This window comes from Wyeomyia smithii, chromosome 1 (genome assembly GCF_029784165.1).
Source record: "Wyeomyia smithii strain HCP4-BCI-WySm-NY-G18 chromosome 1, ASM2978416v1, whole genome shotgun sequence".
In the NCBI taxonomy this organism is placed as follows: domain Eukaryota; kingdom Metazoa; phylum Arthropoda; class Insecta; order Diptera; family Culicidae; genus Wyeomyia; species Wyeomyia smithii.
The window spans coordinates 141357181-141373589 of NC_073694.1; the positions used below are offsets into that span (position 1 = coordinate 141357181).

The 16409-nt window shown below is 38.1% G+C and overlaps 1 protein-coding gene across 1 annotated transcript; it reads right to left on the reverse strand.

The window, feature by feature from the left end:
- Nucleotides 1-14529: 14529 nt before the first annotated feature.
- On the reverse strand, nt 14530-15672 carry LOC129717246 (ATP-dependent DNA helicase PIF1-like). The gene is made up of 2 exons (XM_055667102.1): nt 15577-15672; nt 14530-15513 (listed from the first exon to the last, which is right to left on the reverse strand). The coding sequence occupies exons 1-2, from the start codon at nt 15670-15672 to the stop codon at nt 14530-14532; spliced, it is 1080 nt and encodes a 359-aa protein (XP_055523077.1).
- Between the last annotated feature and the right edge of the window lie 737 nt (nt 15673-16409).

Here is a 16409-nt window from a genome sequence, read left to right on the forward strand (position 1 = left end):
GATACCGCCAGGCGCATGCGGAACCGTGACGTTTCGAATGAGAGTGAGGAGTATTCAGATCGCTGGATACTCGATTTTGCCAAAAAGGTCTGTCCGGACTCTGTACCGGAACAGAAAACCTTTCGCGACGCGTTTTTAGTAACTACGGAAGAGCCTCCATTTTCGATGTTGGAATTTTCAATGGCTCTCCTGTCGTGCAACAATAAGGCTCCAGGGTTAGATAGAATAAAATTCAACCTGTTGAAGAATCTACCCGACTCTGCAAAAAGACGCTTGTTGAATTTGTTCAACAAGTTTCTTGAGCTAAATATTGTTCCGCATGACTGGAGGGAGGTAAAAGTCATTGCTATTGGGAAACCCGGGAAACCTGCCTCTGATCACAATTCATATAGGCCGATTGCGATGCTCTCTTGCCTCCGGAAATTAATGGAGAAAATGATCCTCTTACGGTTAGATAAATGGGTCGAAACAAACGGGTTACTTTCAGATACTCAATTTGGCTTTCGCCGGGGCAAAGGGACGAACGATTGCCTAGCGTTGCTTTCTACTGAAATTCAAGTCGCATTTGCTCGGAAAGAGCAAATGGCTTCTGCGTTCTTGGATATTAAGGGGGCTTTTGACTCTGTCTCTGTAGAAGTTTTAAGCGCGAAACTTCATTCGCAGGGACTTTCACCAAATTTGAATAACTTTTTGCTCAACTTGTTGTCAGAAAAGCATATGCATTTCTCACATGGCGATTCGACAACTTCCCGAATTAGTTACATGGGCCTTCCCCAGGGCTCATGTTTAAGTCCTCTCTTATATAATTTTTACGTCAATGACATCGATGAATGTCTTGCAAATTCATGCACGCTAAGGCAACTTGCAGACGATAGCGTTGTATCCATTACTGGTAGCGAGGCTAGCGATCTGCAAGGACCATTGCAAGATACCTTAGACAATTTGTCTGAATGGGCTCTTAAGCTGGGTATCGAATTCTCTCCGGAGAAAACTGAGTTGGTCGTTTTTTCTAGGAAGCATAACCCAGCTCAGCTGCAGCTCGTACTAACGGGTAAAACGATCTCTCAGGTTTTAGTCGCTAAATATCTCGGGGTCTGGTTCGACTCTAAATGCACCTGGGCTTGTCATATTAGGTATCTGACACGAAAATGCCAACAGAGGACTAATTTTCTTCGTACGATTACCGGAACCTGGTGAGGAGCCCACCCAGGAGACCTTCTAAGGCTTTACCAAACAACGATATTGTCAGTTCTTGAGTACGGCTGTTTCTGCTTTCGCTTCGCCGCGAACACGCACATTATAAAATTAGAGAGAATACAATATCGTTGTTTGCGTATTGCCTTGGGTTGCATGCAGTCGACCCATACGATGAGTCTTGAAGTGTTAGCGGGTATTCTTCCGTTGAAACATCGTTTTTGGAATCTCTCTTACCGGTTGCTAATTCGATGCACAGTTATGAACCCATTAGTAATTGAAAATTTCGAGAGGTTGGTCGACCTTCAATCTCAATCCAAATTTATGACTTTATATTTTGACTATATGGCTCAAGATATTAATCCTTCTTCATACGATTCCTCCAATGTCGCACTTTTAGATACTTCTAATAATGCTATATTCTTCGACACCACCATGAAACAAGACATTTCTGGTATTTCCGGATCAATTGCGACCCCAAGAGATCCCTAAGATTATTTCCAATAAGTTTAAACATGTTAGTTATGATAAAAGGTTTTACACTGACGGATCTTATCTAGATGAGTCCACTGGCTTCGGTGTTTTCCACGAAAATTTTACCGCCTCCTACAAACTCGATGCTCCTGCTTCCGTGTACGTCGCAGAACTTGCTGCTATTCAGTACTCTCTTGAAATCATCGAAACCCTACCCATAGACCACTACTTCATCTTCACAGATAGTCTCAGTGCCATTGAGGCTCTGCGATAAATGAAGCCTGTGAAGCACACCCCGTATTTCCTGGGGAAAATACGACGGTTTTTAAGTGCTTTAACAGATAAAAATTACCGGGTTACCTTAGCGTGGGTCCCTTCTCATTGCTCGATTCCGGGTAACGAAAAGGCTGACTCTTTAGCTAAGGTGGGTGCTATTGATGGCGATATTTATGAAAGACCAATTGCTTATGATGAATTTTATAGCATTTTGCGTCAGAGAACACTCAACAGTTGGCAATCATCATGGAACTCAGATGAACTGGGACGGTGGCTACATTCCATTTTTCCTAAGGTATCGACGAAAGCATGGTTCAAGGGGTTGGATGTAGGTCGGGACTTCATTCGCGTGATGTCCAGACTTATGTCCAATCACTACACGTTAAACACGCATCTCTTTCGTATAGGGCTTGTAGACAGTAATCACTGCGTTTGTGGCGATGGCTACCATGACATCGAGCATGTTGTTTGGTCGTGTACCGAATACTGTGGTGTTAGGTCTGAGCTTATAGATTCCCTTCGGGCCCGAGGAAAACAACCGAACGTACCCGTTAGAGACATTCTGGGAAGCGGTGATCTCCAGTACATGACACAACTGTACTGTTATTTGAAAAAGACTGACATTAAAATTTAATATTCTTTTGTCTATTTGTCAGAATACCCGTATACGACGCTGGAGACACGAACACGAAGAGCCTAAATCTATGTTTAAAAAACAAAAAAGAACACCAGTTGAAACACAAATAGATCGTATATCTTAATTAGTTTTAAGCAAGAATTGTATTTCCCTCCTCTCACCTTAAATCCCCACTAGCTCGTAGTCGGCCGCGAGAATAAATAAAAGGCCTCCCTCTTTTCCCTGCTAACGTAGAATTAATACGAATTGTACTTGGCTCAGTAGAACAGAAAATGTATCGTGCCGTGTCAAATAAACTAATTTTAAACCTAAATCCAAATTAAACGTAATTAGCCCTCAACTAAGAATACTTTAAGTAAATTCAATATTTTTGCCTTTCTCCTAGAAAGGTATAGCAATCATTGGATAAACCAAAGGTATAAAAGTGGTCCCAATGGCCGAGTTTCATATACCACTCGACCCCTTTCGACGAACTGAGCATTTTCTGTATGTATGTATGTATGTGTGTATGTGTGTGTGTGTGTGTGTGTATGTGCAACTTTTTTTTCTCACTCACTTTTCCCAGAGATGGCTGGACCGATTTTCATAAAATTAATTGCAAATGAAAGGTCTAGTTGCGCCATAGGTTGCTATTGAATTTCATTGTAATCGGATTTTTAGTTTAGAGGTTATGTATCAAAATGTAAAAATCATGAAACATCAATATCTGAGAAACCACATAACCGATTTCAATAAAACTGGTTTCAAATGATCGGACTGTCTCCAGAACCCTCAACTTTTGAATTTCGTTATGATTGAACATATGGTTCAAAAGTTATGTAAAGAAAAGTTATCCTGAGGTTGTTTAAAGTCACTCATTTTTCTCAGAGATGGCTGAATCAATTTTCACAAAATTAGTATCAAATGAAAGGTCTAGTTGCCCCACAGGTTGCCTTTTGAATTTCATTGTAATCGGATTGTAATTTTGTCCGTTGTTTATAAAAATGTGAAACCACATAATAAATGTTAACATATTGACTTTCTTCCAACGATCACTGGCTAATTAAAAGGTAGAAAAATGATTGAAATGGCCGAATGTCATATACTACTCAAGCAACAATTGAAACATTATAAAAAAATAAATTGTGATCATTTGTTGCACTAATGAAATTCGATTCGACGATGCATCTTCGTAGCTGAAATTTTACCATACAGCATTTACCATGTTGTTATCAAATTCCATGCATTAGTTCATACACATTGCGGTTTCATTCTTGAAACTTGTGTTGAAACAACGAAAATGTCGCAATTGGTTCCACCTCTTGCGCTTTTTTTGTCATTGTATATGAAACTGAGATGTAACTGCAACTTAATTTCGCATAAGAATTTGTTGCTGTGATGTACAAAGTTCATAATCGAAACTTATTTTGCTGCTTGGGTACTCAACTCAGTCCGACCAATCGAGCATTTTCTGCATGTATGGGTGTGTACGTGTGTATGTGCACCTTTTTTTCGCACTCTCTTTTCTCAGAGATGGTCTCACCGATTCTTTCTATCTTGGTGTCTAATGATGGGTCTATTTGCCGCTTAGGTTGCTATTGAATTTCATTGTAATTGTGAACTTTTAGTTTTGGCGCTGCATCAGAATGGGAAAATCGCTCTTATATCTCAGAAGCTATGAACATAGTTGAATTCAAATTAATGGGCATTTAAACCCTCAAACAATGAATTTCATGATGTTTAAACATGTGGGTTGGAAAGTTATAGAAAGAAACGTAACCCGCAGACTGTTTAAAACTATAGCTATGATCAAAATATGTGGCCTCAACATCATTTAGATTTGATATTGTACTATTTCAATGTTTGCGGCCTTGCTCAGGATTGAAGTTGAAATAAAAAGTCATTTCTATCATTTTACTTTTTGCCTTTCTCATATTGCCTTTTTCTTAGAAAGGTATAGCAATCACTGCAAAAACTAAAGGTATAAAAGTGCTCAAAAGGGCCGAATGTCGTATATCACTCGACTCAGTTCGACGAGCTGAGCATTTTCTGTATATGTGTGTGTAACGCTCTCCCAATCTCACTCGATTTTCTCAGAGATGGCTGAACCGATTTCATTGAAATTAATTGCAAATGAAAGGTCTAGTTATCCTATAAGACCCTATTGAATTTTATTGTAATCTGATTTCTAGTTAATAGGTAATGTAACAAAATGTAAAAATCACGAAACATCAATATCTCAGGAACTACACAACCGATTTAAACAAAATTGGTTTCAAATGAACGGGCTACCTAAAAACCCTCAACTTTTGAATTTTATGAAGATTGAACTTGTGGTTCAGAAGTTATGGAAAGAAACGTGTTCTGGAGACTGTTTAATCTCACTCATGTTTCTCAGAGATGGCTGGACCGATTTTCAGAAAATCAGTGTCATATGGAAAGTCTTGTTGCCCCATAAGACTCTTATTAAATTTTTTATTGCGAACGGATAATAACTTTTCCTGTTATGTTTAAAAAATGTGAAATCCAGCTATGAAAAGAAACATATTCTGATGACTACTTGGGCTCACACACTTTTCTCAGAGATGGTTGACCCGATTTCCACAGAATTAGTATCAAATGGAAGGTCTAGCTGCCTAATAACACCCTATTGAATTTTGCTGTAATCGGACCGTAACTTCGTCTGTAATGTATCGAAATGTGAAAATCACGAAACTTCATTATCTCAGAAACTACACAACCGATTTTAACAATATTGATATCGAATGAACGGGATAGTTAAGGGTTAACTGATGAATTATGATTGAACACGTGGTTTCAAAGTTTGGCTGCCCAATACGTTCCCTTTTCATTTAATTATAATCGAACTTAAGCAACCGTTATGTATTAAATTGTTAAAACGACGAAAGTCTATTATCTCAAGTAATACACGACTTATTTGAACATAACTAGTGTCATACAAACGAGTCATCTCTCAAACTTACAAACAACAAACTTCAGAGCAATTTGATATGCTGTTCAAAAGTTTAAGAAAGAAAAGAAATTCAAAGACTGTTCAACACTATACCTGCTTTGATCAATATATATGGCCTCAACATGATTTAAATGTGGTGTCGTACTATTTGAACGTTCCCGGTATCGCTCGTGATTGAATTGTTCGAAATTAAGAGTGATATCTTTTATTTCGCTATTTCTTAAGCGCTAATATTACGTCAAATTTCATAATTTATACTTCAATTACAACATCAATATTTTAGAACCCAAAGAGTGAATATACCTTTATTGGATTTAAGCATTCATTTAAATCTATTTTTACAAATAATAAGTCTAAATGAGAAAGGCTGAGTCTGACCGCTAGGTGGATTAATTTAGGTTTATTTGTTATTTGGAAACTCGTTCGATCAAATTTGATTGAGTTTTGACTGAGTTAGAAGAATTGTTCGAAAATAAGAAAAATTGCACAGGGCATGCAAGGGTTAACTTTGACAGGTAAGTGAATCATGCAAAAGTTGCGTTTAAAGACACGGTAACATTGCCTAGTGTTGTGAGAGCAATATCTTTTGATTTGTAGTATTAGTATGAGTAGTTCTATCACGAATTTTCAGGTGATCAATTTCATTCCATTCCACGGTACATTTCGAGCTATTTGGTCTATAATTCTGTCGACCGTGCTTGGGAAAGCATTCATATAACGACCAATCGAAAGTCGAAACTTGCGTTTTGACAAGGCTTGAAAATTTTCAATTGTACAATAGTTTGAATAATAAGTCAATAGTTTGTGCGAAGTCAAGGCAAATTCTGTGCGAGCTGAAGAACACATTGGATGATTAAAGCTTGAACTTTTGCGTGTAAGAAACTCTTTCTTCACTATGCTTGAGTACATTCTGTGTTATCTGAAATGAACATGTAACGTTTCTGGTTGGAATGGATTTGGATGCTAAATGATGATAGCTCCCAAACCACTGTACAGATTTTGTTTGTTAATATACCGTGGAAGGGCCTAAACAAACAAGACTTTTATTCTATGGGGATAAATACCACCATTTTCTTATTACATGGTGAAAATTACGAATAAAATTCAAGATCAAATATATAACATACAATTTCCCATTGGATTGGCTTATTTCCCTAGTGTAGACATAAAAAAATAGACGAATGATTCCACGCGTTGCACAGTGGTCTAAACTCGAAAAATCGTGATCGTTTTAAATTTGACTGTGAAATAATGATTGTATGTACCCAGTGTATTCAACAAGTTTATTCCATATAACAAGGCCTTACTTTTGACGTTTTCGGTTTTTTGATCAATGCCCCTAGTAGTTAGATATAAAAACTATTTTTTCTAATTTTCAAAATACCAGATTGCATTTTTCAGCAAAGTTATATAAAAATCTATAAGAAAAAGAATTACTGAACACTGTAATATTCTATCTCTACATCTGATATGACGAAAAAGAGTTTTACGAGGAACACTCCTCACAATTAGTTTTACGTCCATAACTTTTTCAGTAATCGTCGAAACAATTCAAGATGGTCTGAGATTTTGTTTATTTTGCTAAACCTCGCAATTCTTCAGAATCTATTGGTTTAATATTTTTATTTGTTGTATAAATATATCTGTTTTTTTTTGCTAAAAATAGCCATATTTTGAGTCCATATTTCTCCGAAAGTTGCAAATAGTAGCAAACCAGACTGTATGCATTTGAAAGTTTGTCAAAAAAACTGCATTACTCAAAAGAGTTCAACTGTTTCTAGTTGTATTCAACCGAGTACTGAATGAAAGAAAAACACCCCTCGAAATTAGTTTTTTGTCCACAACTTTTTCTGTAATCGTCGAAACAATTTAAGATGTTCTAAGATTTTGTTCATTGTGCTTTACCTCGCATTTTTTGTAGAATATATTGGTTTGATATTTTCATTTGTTGTAAAGATATTTCTAGTTTTTTCCTGAAAATAGCCATATTTTGAGTCCATATTTCTCCGAAGATCGCTGGTTATTTGTTGATTATTTGTATTAATAATCCGGTATTTTTCCACCGGACTTGATATAAATGTACTGAAGCGTTATGGAGCCATGCTTCAAGCTGTTGCTTCTGGTAGAAAGTTGAACACAGAAAAATTCGATAGATATTGCATCGACACGGCGCGAAAATTAGGGGAGTTATATCCATGATACTATCTACCTGCGTCAGTACCAGGGATGGTATTCTACACGATTTTTCAGGACTCGTGAGTAACCTACGTAGAAAACTGTATTTTACGTTTTCTACGGTAGAAAACCTCTTGCAAGTAGAAAACTCTCAAACACTCGAAAATTGACAGTATGAGTCATAGAATGTTATTCGCTGCGCTGATTAGGTGTATTTAAGTAACGGAAGAATTAATATAACAAAAAAAAAAACTAAATTAATCCACCTAGCGGTCAGACCCAGCCTTTCTCATTCAATTTTTTATTTGTAAAAATAGATTTACATGAACGCTTCAATCCAATAAATGTATATTCACTCTTTAGGTTCTAAAATATTGATGTTGTAATCTTTACATACAAAAATACAGTCACGTCTGTCTATCTGTCTGATCCATATAGGCCCGAAAACTACCGAACCGATCGACGTGAAAATTTGTATGTAGGGGTTTTTGGTGCCGATAAAGGTTCCTATGATAGTTTGAGACCCCTCCCTCTTCTAGAAGGTAGGGGTCCCATACAAATGAAACATACATTTCTGCACAACTCAAGAACAAACCAAGCAAATGAAACCGAATTTGGCATGTGGATGTTTTAAGGGGTAACGATTATGTCCATAATAGTTGGATGAAACACAAATTTGTGCACATCTCGAGAACTAATCAACCAAATGGAACAAAATTTGGCAGGTAAATGTTTTTAGTGGGAACAAATATGTACATAATGGTTTCAAACCCGACTCCCTCTTCTATAAGGGAGGGATCCCATGAAAATGAAACACAAATTTCGCACAGCTCAAGAACCAATCAAGAAAATACAACCAAATTTGGTATGTGAATGTTTTTAGAGGTAACAAACATGTCCATAATGGTTTGACGCCCCTCCCTCTTCTGGAAGTACATGTTTCTTCACAAATTTCTGCACATCTCGCGAACTAATCAACTAAATGGAACCATATTGGCAGATGAATGTTTTTAGTGGTAACAAATATGTTCCATAATCGACCTCAGACAACATTTGGATTGTAAGATGGCAACTTCCGGTTTCTGGAAAACAGCCGAAAATGGCCGATTTCCACCCAATATAATAATATACGGATCCAGAATAATACACAGGAGCTAAAATCGACCACAGATAACATTTTAAAATCTAAGATGGCGACTTCCGGTTTCTGAAAACAGCAGAAAATGACCAAATACCACCCAATATGAGTTTTTCTTTAACCAGTATGCAGCTCAAATCCAGAAATTGTCTCTAAATGCCATTATGAAATCAAAACTGGCGACTTCCGGTGTCGGAAAAACAGCGGCAAATGACCAAATACCACCCAATATGGGTATTTCCGGAACCGTAATGATGCACTGGAGCCACAAATCGACTTCAGACAACATTTTGAATTGTAAGATGGCAACTTCCGGTTTCTGGAAAACAACCTGAAATGGACGATTCCCATTAAATATATATTAACATATTTGTTCTATAATCGACCTCAGGCAACATTTTGGACGATTCCCATTAAATATGAGTATCTCCGGAACCAGAAAGATGGACAGAAGCTAAAAATTGATCACAGACACAATCTTGAATTTTAAGATGGTGACTTCCGGTGTCTGCCAAACAGCCGGAAATGACCAAATACCATTCAATATGAATGTTTTCGGAACCAGAATTACGCCCAGATGACAGAAATTGATTTCACAGGCAATTTTAAAGTCCAAAATGACGACTTTCGGCTTCTGAAAAACAGTCCAAAGTGACCAAATATCACCCAATATGAGTTTTTCTTTAACCAGTATCCTAAATACCATTTTGAAATCCAAGATGGCGACCACCGGTTTGTGAAAAACAGCCTAAAATAAACAAATACTATCCAATATGAGTATCTCTGGAACCAGAATGATGCAAGGAGCTAACAATTGACCTCAGGCACCATTTTGAATTGCTAAATGGCAACATATAGGCAACAGTCGGATATGACCGAAAAATATTCAATATGGATATTTCCGTAAACGTGATGACACTATTTTGAATTTGAAGACGACCACTTTTAGTTTCTGGAAAACAACCAAAAATACCTCCCAATATGGGTATTTCCGGTGTCAGATTGATGCCAGAAAGTCTGCTGATAATGACAGAATACCACCCAATATGAATTTTTTTGAGACCAATTTTTGTTCAAATCGGTTGTGTAGTTTCTGAGATATTGCTGTTTCATGATTTTAACATTTTTAAACATAACCTCTAAACTAAAAATCCGATTACAATAAAATTCAATAGGGTCTTATGGGGCAACAAGACCTTTCATTTGCAATTAATTTAATGAAAATCGGTTCAGCCATCTCTGAGAAAAGTGAGTGAGAATAAAATCCTGCACATACACACACACACACACACATACAGAAAATGCTCAGCTCGTCGAGCTGAGTCGAGTGATATATGCCATTCGGCCCTTTGGAGCACTTTTATACTTTCGGTTTTGCAAGTGATTGCTATACCTTTCTAGGAGAAAGGCAAAACGAAAAAGCAAGTAAATGGCTTTCCGGACTATTTTGTGATTATGGCGAAACAAACAATGATGAAGAAACTGAAAAAAGCAAACTAAGATTTCATTCATTAATTTCAATCGTAATTCACGGTTCAACAACATATTCGTTGTCATCCAAAAATGCTAATTAAAGCAAAATCGCATAATATACGACACATACAAAATCAGTGCAACAGCAGAGGCCCATCTAGGGCCTGATTTCTACAGAACTATACTACCGCTGTCTAATCTCATATATTTGGAGGGTACCCAATATCTCAATGGTTCATGGCTCCTCTGGAATATATAAAAAAGGCCACCAAAAATTCCATGCAACTTTAAACAGTTGCAGGAAGAATTCTTTGCACCTCGGGAAAAATAACTCTAAAATGAGTAAGATTTGCGCATTTTCGTAAAAAGTGGAACAACTCATGAACCCGTGACATATAAATGTTGTGAAAAAAAAAAACTTATAAACCTCAGTTTACTCCGTAAAAACGCATAATTGAGAAACAAGGCGTTTTAAAAACTGAGTGATTGTTACTCACTTTCAGTTTTAAGTTAAGTAATTACTTTTGCGTGATGTCCTGGCTTATCTCCAATCACTATAGATTTGACGCACATCTCTCTCGTGTTGGGCTCGGGGAAAGTGGTATCTGTACCTGTGGTGAAGGTTATCACGACATAGAGCACGTTGTTTGGTCATGCCCTGTACACCGTGACGCCAGGTCTAAATTAATAACTTCCCTGCAGGCCGAAGGTAGACAGTCGGCTGTCCCAGTTCAAGATGTCTTGGCGAGCCGTGACCTACCCTACATGTCCCTTATATACGTTTTCCTGAAATCCATCTACGCCTCAGTCTAGTCGTATTCCCTTGCGCCTACATCCAACCAAACGACAAGTACACGTTAAGACCCCGGATCCGGAAATAGCAACTAGACCCGCACGATACTCTCAGGGCCCGAGGGAGACAACCCAATATGCCAGTCCGTAATATCTTGGCCCAGTAGTGGAACATATTACATATGCTACTTACCTATGGCAATGGAAAACCATCAAACAACAAACCAGTGCTTTTAATGAAAAACACTCTAGCTTTAAGTTCGATTTAGTTTAAACTCGTAGTCGGCAACGAGGAAAAAAAATGCTTTCAGTTATTAAGATACTTTAGAGAGTAAGACACCAGATATAATTGGCGCTGTTAAAAATTGATTTGTATTTGTGCCGTGTCAAATAAATTACAGATGAAAAAAAAAATTACTCATTTCTTGGACTGCTACTTAATTTAGTTTACAAATTTAATTTAAAGTTTCGAATTTTATTAATAAACATACCTGGGTTTGTTGTTTGTACTGGCTAGAAAGCCCAAGAATATTCTGCAAACGGGAGGTATTTCTAATCCGAAAACTTATGAAACACATCAAAAACAAATAAAATCGATGGTGATTAAAAGCAACGTTTTTAAACGTCAAATTCGTTCTCAATTCACACAAAATAATCATCACTACTAAAAATGAATAATATTTTCAAACTTAAATTTCGTTTATTCTTCATGTAATTCACCACAAGGTATTCTACGTAGAAAACTCGTCGAAAACCACATGAGGTTTTCTACATGACATCCCTGGTCAGTACACAAAATGCTAATTCACGGTGTACAGTTTGCTGTGCTGGGGAGCATCGCTCTTCGACCTGCCTTCAACTTGATGACACCGAACCTAAATGCTCGAAATGTGGTCGCCAGCCGCAACGTGCCACCAGCAGCAACTACCCGAAGCGTGAGGAATTTATTCGTATTCATAAGGCAGCGCCAACAGCCAACCAGAACGAACGACATCAAAAGCCACCCCCGGGGACAACATGCCTGCTCCGATCCGGACCAGGTATGTGGTCCCTTTGCTGGAATCGATTCCGTTTCCGAATATCAAAGCACCCCTGCTGCGAAATTATCTGTGCAGTCTCCCCCCTTCGCCGCCGCTGCTTTTCAACCAAGCCAAAGACCCACCCCGGATTGTCATATGCTGGTGTTACCCCTGGGACGTTTGCTGGTTCTGCTGGAAACAACTCTCCACTATTAACGGAGGAACTAGTCAAAATCATCTCCGCTGTATTCGAAAACCCGCAGCCAGCACCTAGCTCCAACTGTCGCCCTAATTTTCAACAACCATAAGCTTTGTAACGGGTGATTTTTTGCTATTTGGTTTTTCGTGTATTCAGATTTGACAATTCACGCGGGAATCCTGACAGTTGTCAAAGTCTAATGTACTCCGTTTGGTTTGCCATTTCACCATGAACAGACTTACGCCTGAATAACGCTCACAAATAATCGAATTTTATTACCAAAATTCGTCCCCTGTTAAAAAATTTTTTTCGCGCATTTCGACCATTTTATGACGAAGCTGGTTAAATGGGTATGTTAATAAGCAAAATTGCCGCATTTGGATCGAAGAGCAACCAGAGGCAATGCAAGAATCGCCGATGCACCCAGAAAAATATGCCGGTTTGGTGCGGTTTACACGCTGGAGGCATCATTGGTCCGTACTTCTTCAAAGATGATCAAAATCGCAACGTTACGGTCAATGGCGCTCGCTATCGCGCGATGATTTCTGATTTTTTCTGCCGGAAACGAAAGAGCTGGGTCTTGTTGACATGTGGTTTCAGCAAGACGGAGCAACGTGCCACACATCGCGCGAATCAATGGACATATTGCGGAATGAGTTCGGTGAGCAATGCATCTCACGAAATGGACCGGTGAATTGGCCGCCTAGATCATGCGATTTAACACCGCTAGATTATTTTTTGTGGGGCTACGTTAAGTCTCTCGTCTATGCGGATAAGCCAACAACAATTCCAGCCTTGGAAGACAACATTACACGCGTTATTCGCGAGATACCAGCCGAAATGCTCGAAAAAGTGACCCAAAGTTGGAATTTTCGTATGGACCATTTAAAACGTAGCCGTGGCCAACATTTGAATGAAATTATCTTCAAAAAGTAAATGGCATAAACCAATTCATCGGCTCAAATAAAGATTTCATACAGTTTTGTAATTTTTATGCGTTTTTTTAAAAGAAAAACCAAATTCTTAAAAAATCACCCTTTAAATTGTCCGTGATCCAGGTCTGGGTTTTTTGGTGGAGGGAGTTTTCGTTTGTTGTGCGTGGAGGAAAGTCGAAGGTGCCGTTAGTTGGGGTTTTGTGGGGGCTTGTAGGGAAAAGGGAAAAAAACTAAGCGGGAGGAAGAAACTACGGTTTCAATATTGACAACATTACTAAAAATATTTTGAGATTGCGTAACATCTATCGACGCCAGTATTAACGGTTGCAACATAAGGAAAGAAACCTAACTGAAAGTTACGAGAAAACACCTTATCTTTTGTATCTGTGGGTGTAGCAAAAAAAAAAAAAACAACACGCATTTTATTGCGTACTTCTTGGGGTTGCTATAGGATTGGTTAATATAATCGACTCTTACAAACATTTTCAATTTTCACAAAATGTTTCAACTTTCCAATATCTGTATTACTTGTGAGCCATTTCAACGATTTTCAGTCTTTTGGGATAAAGTTAAAGGTAATTGATCGACCGTTCAAGTAATATTATCAAATTGTACATTGAATAACAATGACGAAAATTATTATATAAACTAGTTGACCCGTCGTGGCTAGCCACTATTAAAATGTATTCCGGATTATAAGTTTTCGTCTTCTTTATACTTCTTTTTGAAATGATTACGCTGTTTCATGAATCGGTTGTTTATATGAGTAGATATAAATCTAGGCCCTGCTCACCAGTTTCTCGTACTACGTTTTAGAGTTTATATGAGTCGATCGTCCCTTTGATTTTGGGTCATAGAGATAAGTGACTTTTCACCTACGCACACTAATGAACGTGTAAACTCATGTAAAGTTGCTTTTGTTTCCTCCAAAATGTAAATCATCGCATCTCGTTGCTCCGACTTTTTATCACTTTTTACCATTTTTGGTCGATAATGTTAAGCAGCTTCCCCCGATTCATGATCACGAATGAAAAATTCATTCAGAAACGAGTTTAGAACTTATTATAAGTATTCAACTGAATATTTGTCCAGCTGCCAAAAACATAGCATAGCAAACAAAAAGGCGATTTGTAAATACTTTCCTCAACTAGATGCACTAATACATTCGTACGTAAAAAGGTCTATAGAGGTTTGACAGGGTTTGCTCTTGTTTTTTTCTTTTTAATTGGTTAAAAAAACGGTTCGATTATTAGGTTATTTCATCTTATATTTCAATTTCATTTTCAATGACCTCCCGGAACACAATGTTACGTGTGAACCACATGTTTTTGTTGCAGCCTTGTCCCTCAGTCTCCATTATGCGTATTTTGACGAAATTAGGATTCCTAGTGCGTGAAAGCGCAACGTATAACTGTCCATGGCAAAATACCGGACTGTTTAGAAGAACACCAACACGCTCAAACGTTTGTCCTTGTGCTTCGTTTATTGTCATAGCAAATGCTGGGACAACCGGGTATTGACGTCTCTTAAGTATAAACGGGTAGTTAGAATCACTTGGTGCAAAGTTTATCCTTGGGATGCACACAACATCACCTCTATGGCACTCAGACAAAATTTCACACGTGATGAATGACGCATGAAGTGTTTTTACAATCATCCGCGTACCATTACAAAGACCTTTCCCAGGGTTCAAGTTGCGTAACAACATTACGATTGTCCCTGGATTCAAATATAAGACGTGCGGTGGAACACCGGAAGGATTTAGCGTGTATAGATGTTCAACAGGATATGCATAATTATCATTTACATCCTCACTTTGAAGAGAGTCTGTGCTATAATACACTTTGGCAGTTCCTTCCTGTTGACCAATGATGATACGATTAATTTCAAGGATGTCCTTATTTGTGGGCGCCAAGATCACACGCTTGGCAAGCTCAATTGGGGACATGCGATTGATGTTTGCGTCAAATATTGTTCCAATTAAGTTTCCTTGATGAACTATACTTGTAGGAATCTGCACGGCATCATTTGGAATTTCTTCTGTGGGCGAAACATTTCCGGCTCCTATGTCCAACAGCCAGTGGTTGAATTGTACGTCACCTTCGTTCCGCATATTAGATACCAACGAAATTGTCTCAAATGAAGACCATAAAAAACTGGATTTAAGACAAATTTCGATGATATCTATGCGTTCACCCTTTGGAACAACCGGCAGAGTTTGACGCCAATCGCCTCCAATAACTATAACCTGTAATGCACAAATGAATAGAAATGGAATTATCACAGTTTTCGTAAGATACAAATTACTTACCTTGCCTCCAAATGGAACGTTGCAGGCCATCAATTCGCGTAGGATTAAATCAATACAGCGAAGGCCATGTTTAGAAAGCATTGTTATTTCATCCATTATTATGAGGGCTTTTTTTTTTTTTTTTGAGGGCTGCTTTTCTAAGTTCTTCGGCTTCCTTTGAGCTGTGTAAAATTTTCGATACAGATGTTTCCGTAATTGGTACCGGTAACTTGAATCCTCGATGAACTGTTCGACCACCTTTGATAAGAGTTGCTGCTATTCCAGTAGTGGCATAGGCTAGCACAGTTTGTCCACGGCTTCTGATGAAGCTGATCAACGTGTTATATATGTATGTCTTTCCTGATCCCCCGGGGCCATTTAGATAAAACAGCTTATGGGTTGCTTCATCATCTACGGCACTAATTATTTTTCTGAACGCATTTAACTGTCGATCATTCAAAGTCTAAATTTGGTGATCTGCTTCAATCAGCTCTTGTTCTGTGTTAATATACTCTGCATCAAACTCAGCACCTATATTGTCCGTGGGTTCTGGCAAACCAAAAGAGGAACAGCTCAAACCATGCTGACATAGGATGTCTTTGATGTCCTTCAGTGCAAGATCAACTGCAGTTTGTTCATCGTGGTGCCGATAATAGTCCAGGCACATATGAGCAACGTACTTATCCCACAAAGCTCTTGGATTTGTCGGAAAGCAAAATACACAGATGAGTGCAAATGTTTGTCTTAATTTAGGAGGCATGATGTGAAGTATCGCTTCATTCAGACACTTTTCCCATTCGTCATCTGATGACAGAAGATTCATGTGGAAGGCTGCTTCTTTAAACGTTCCATGT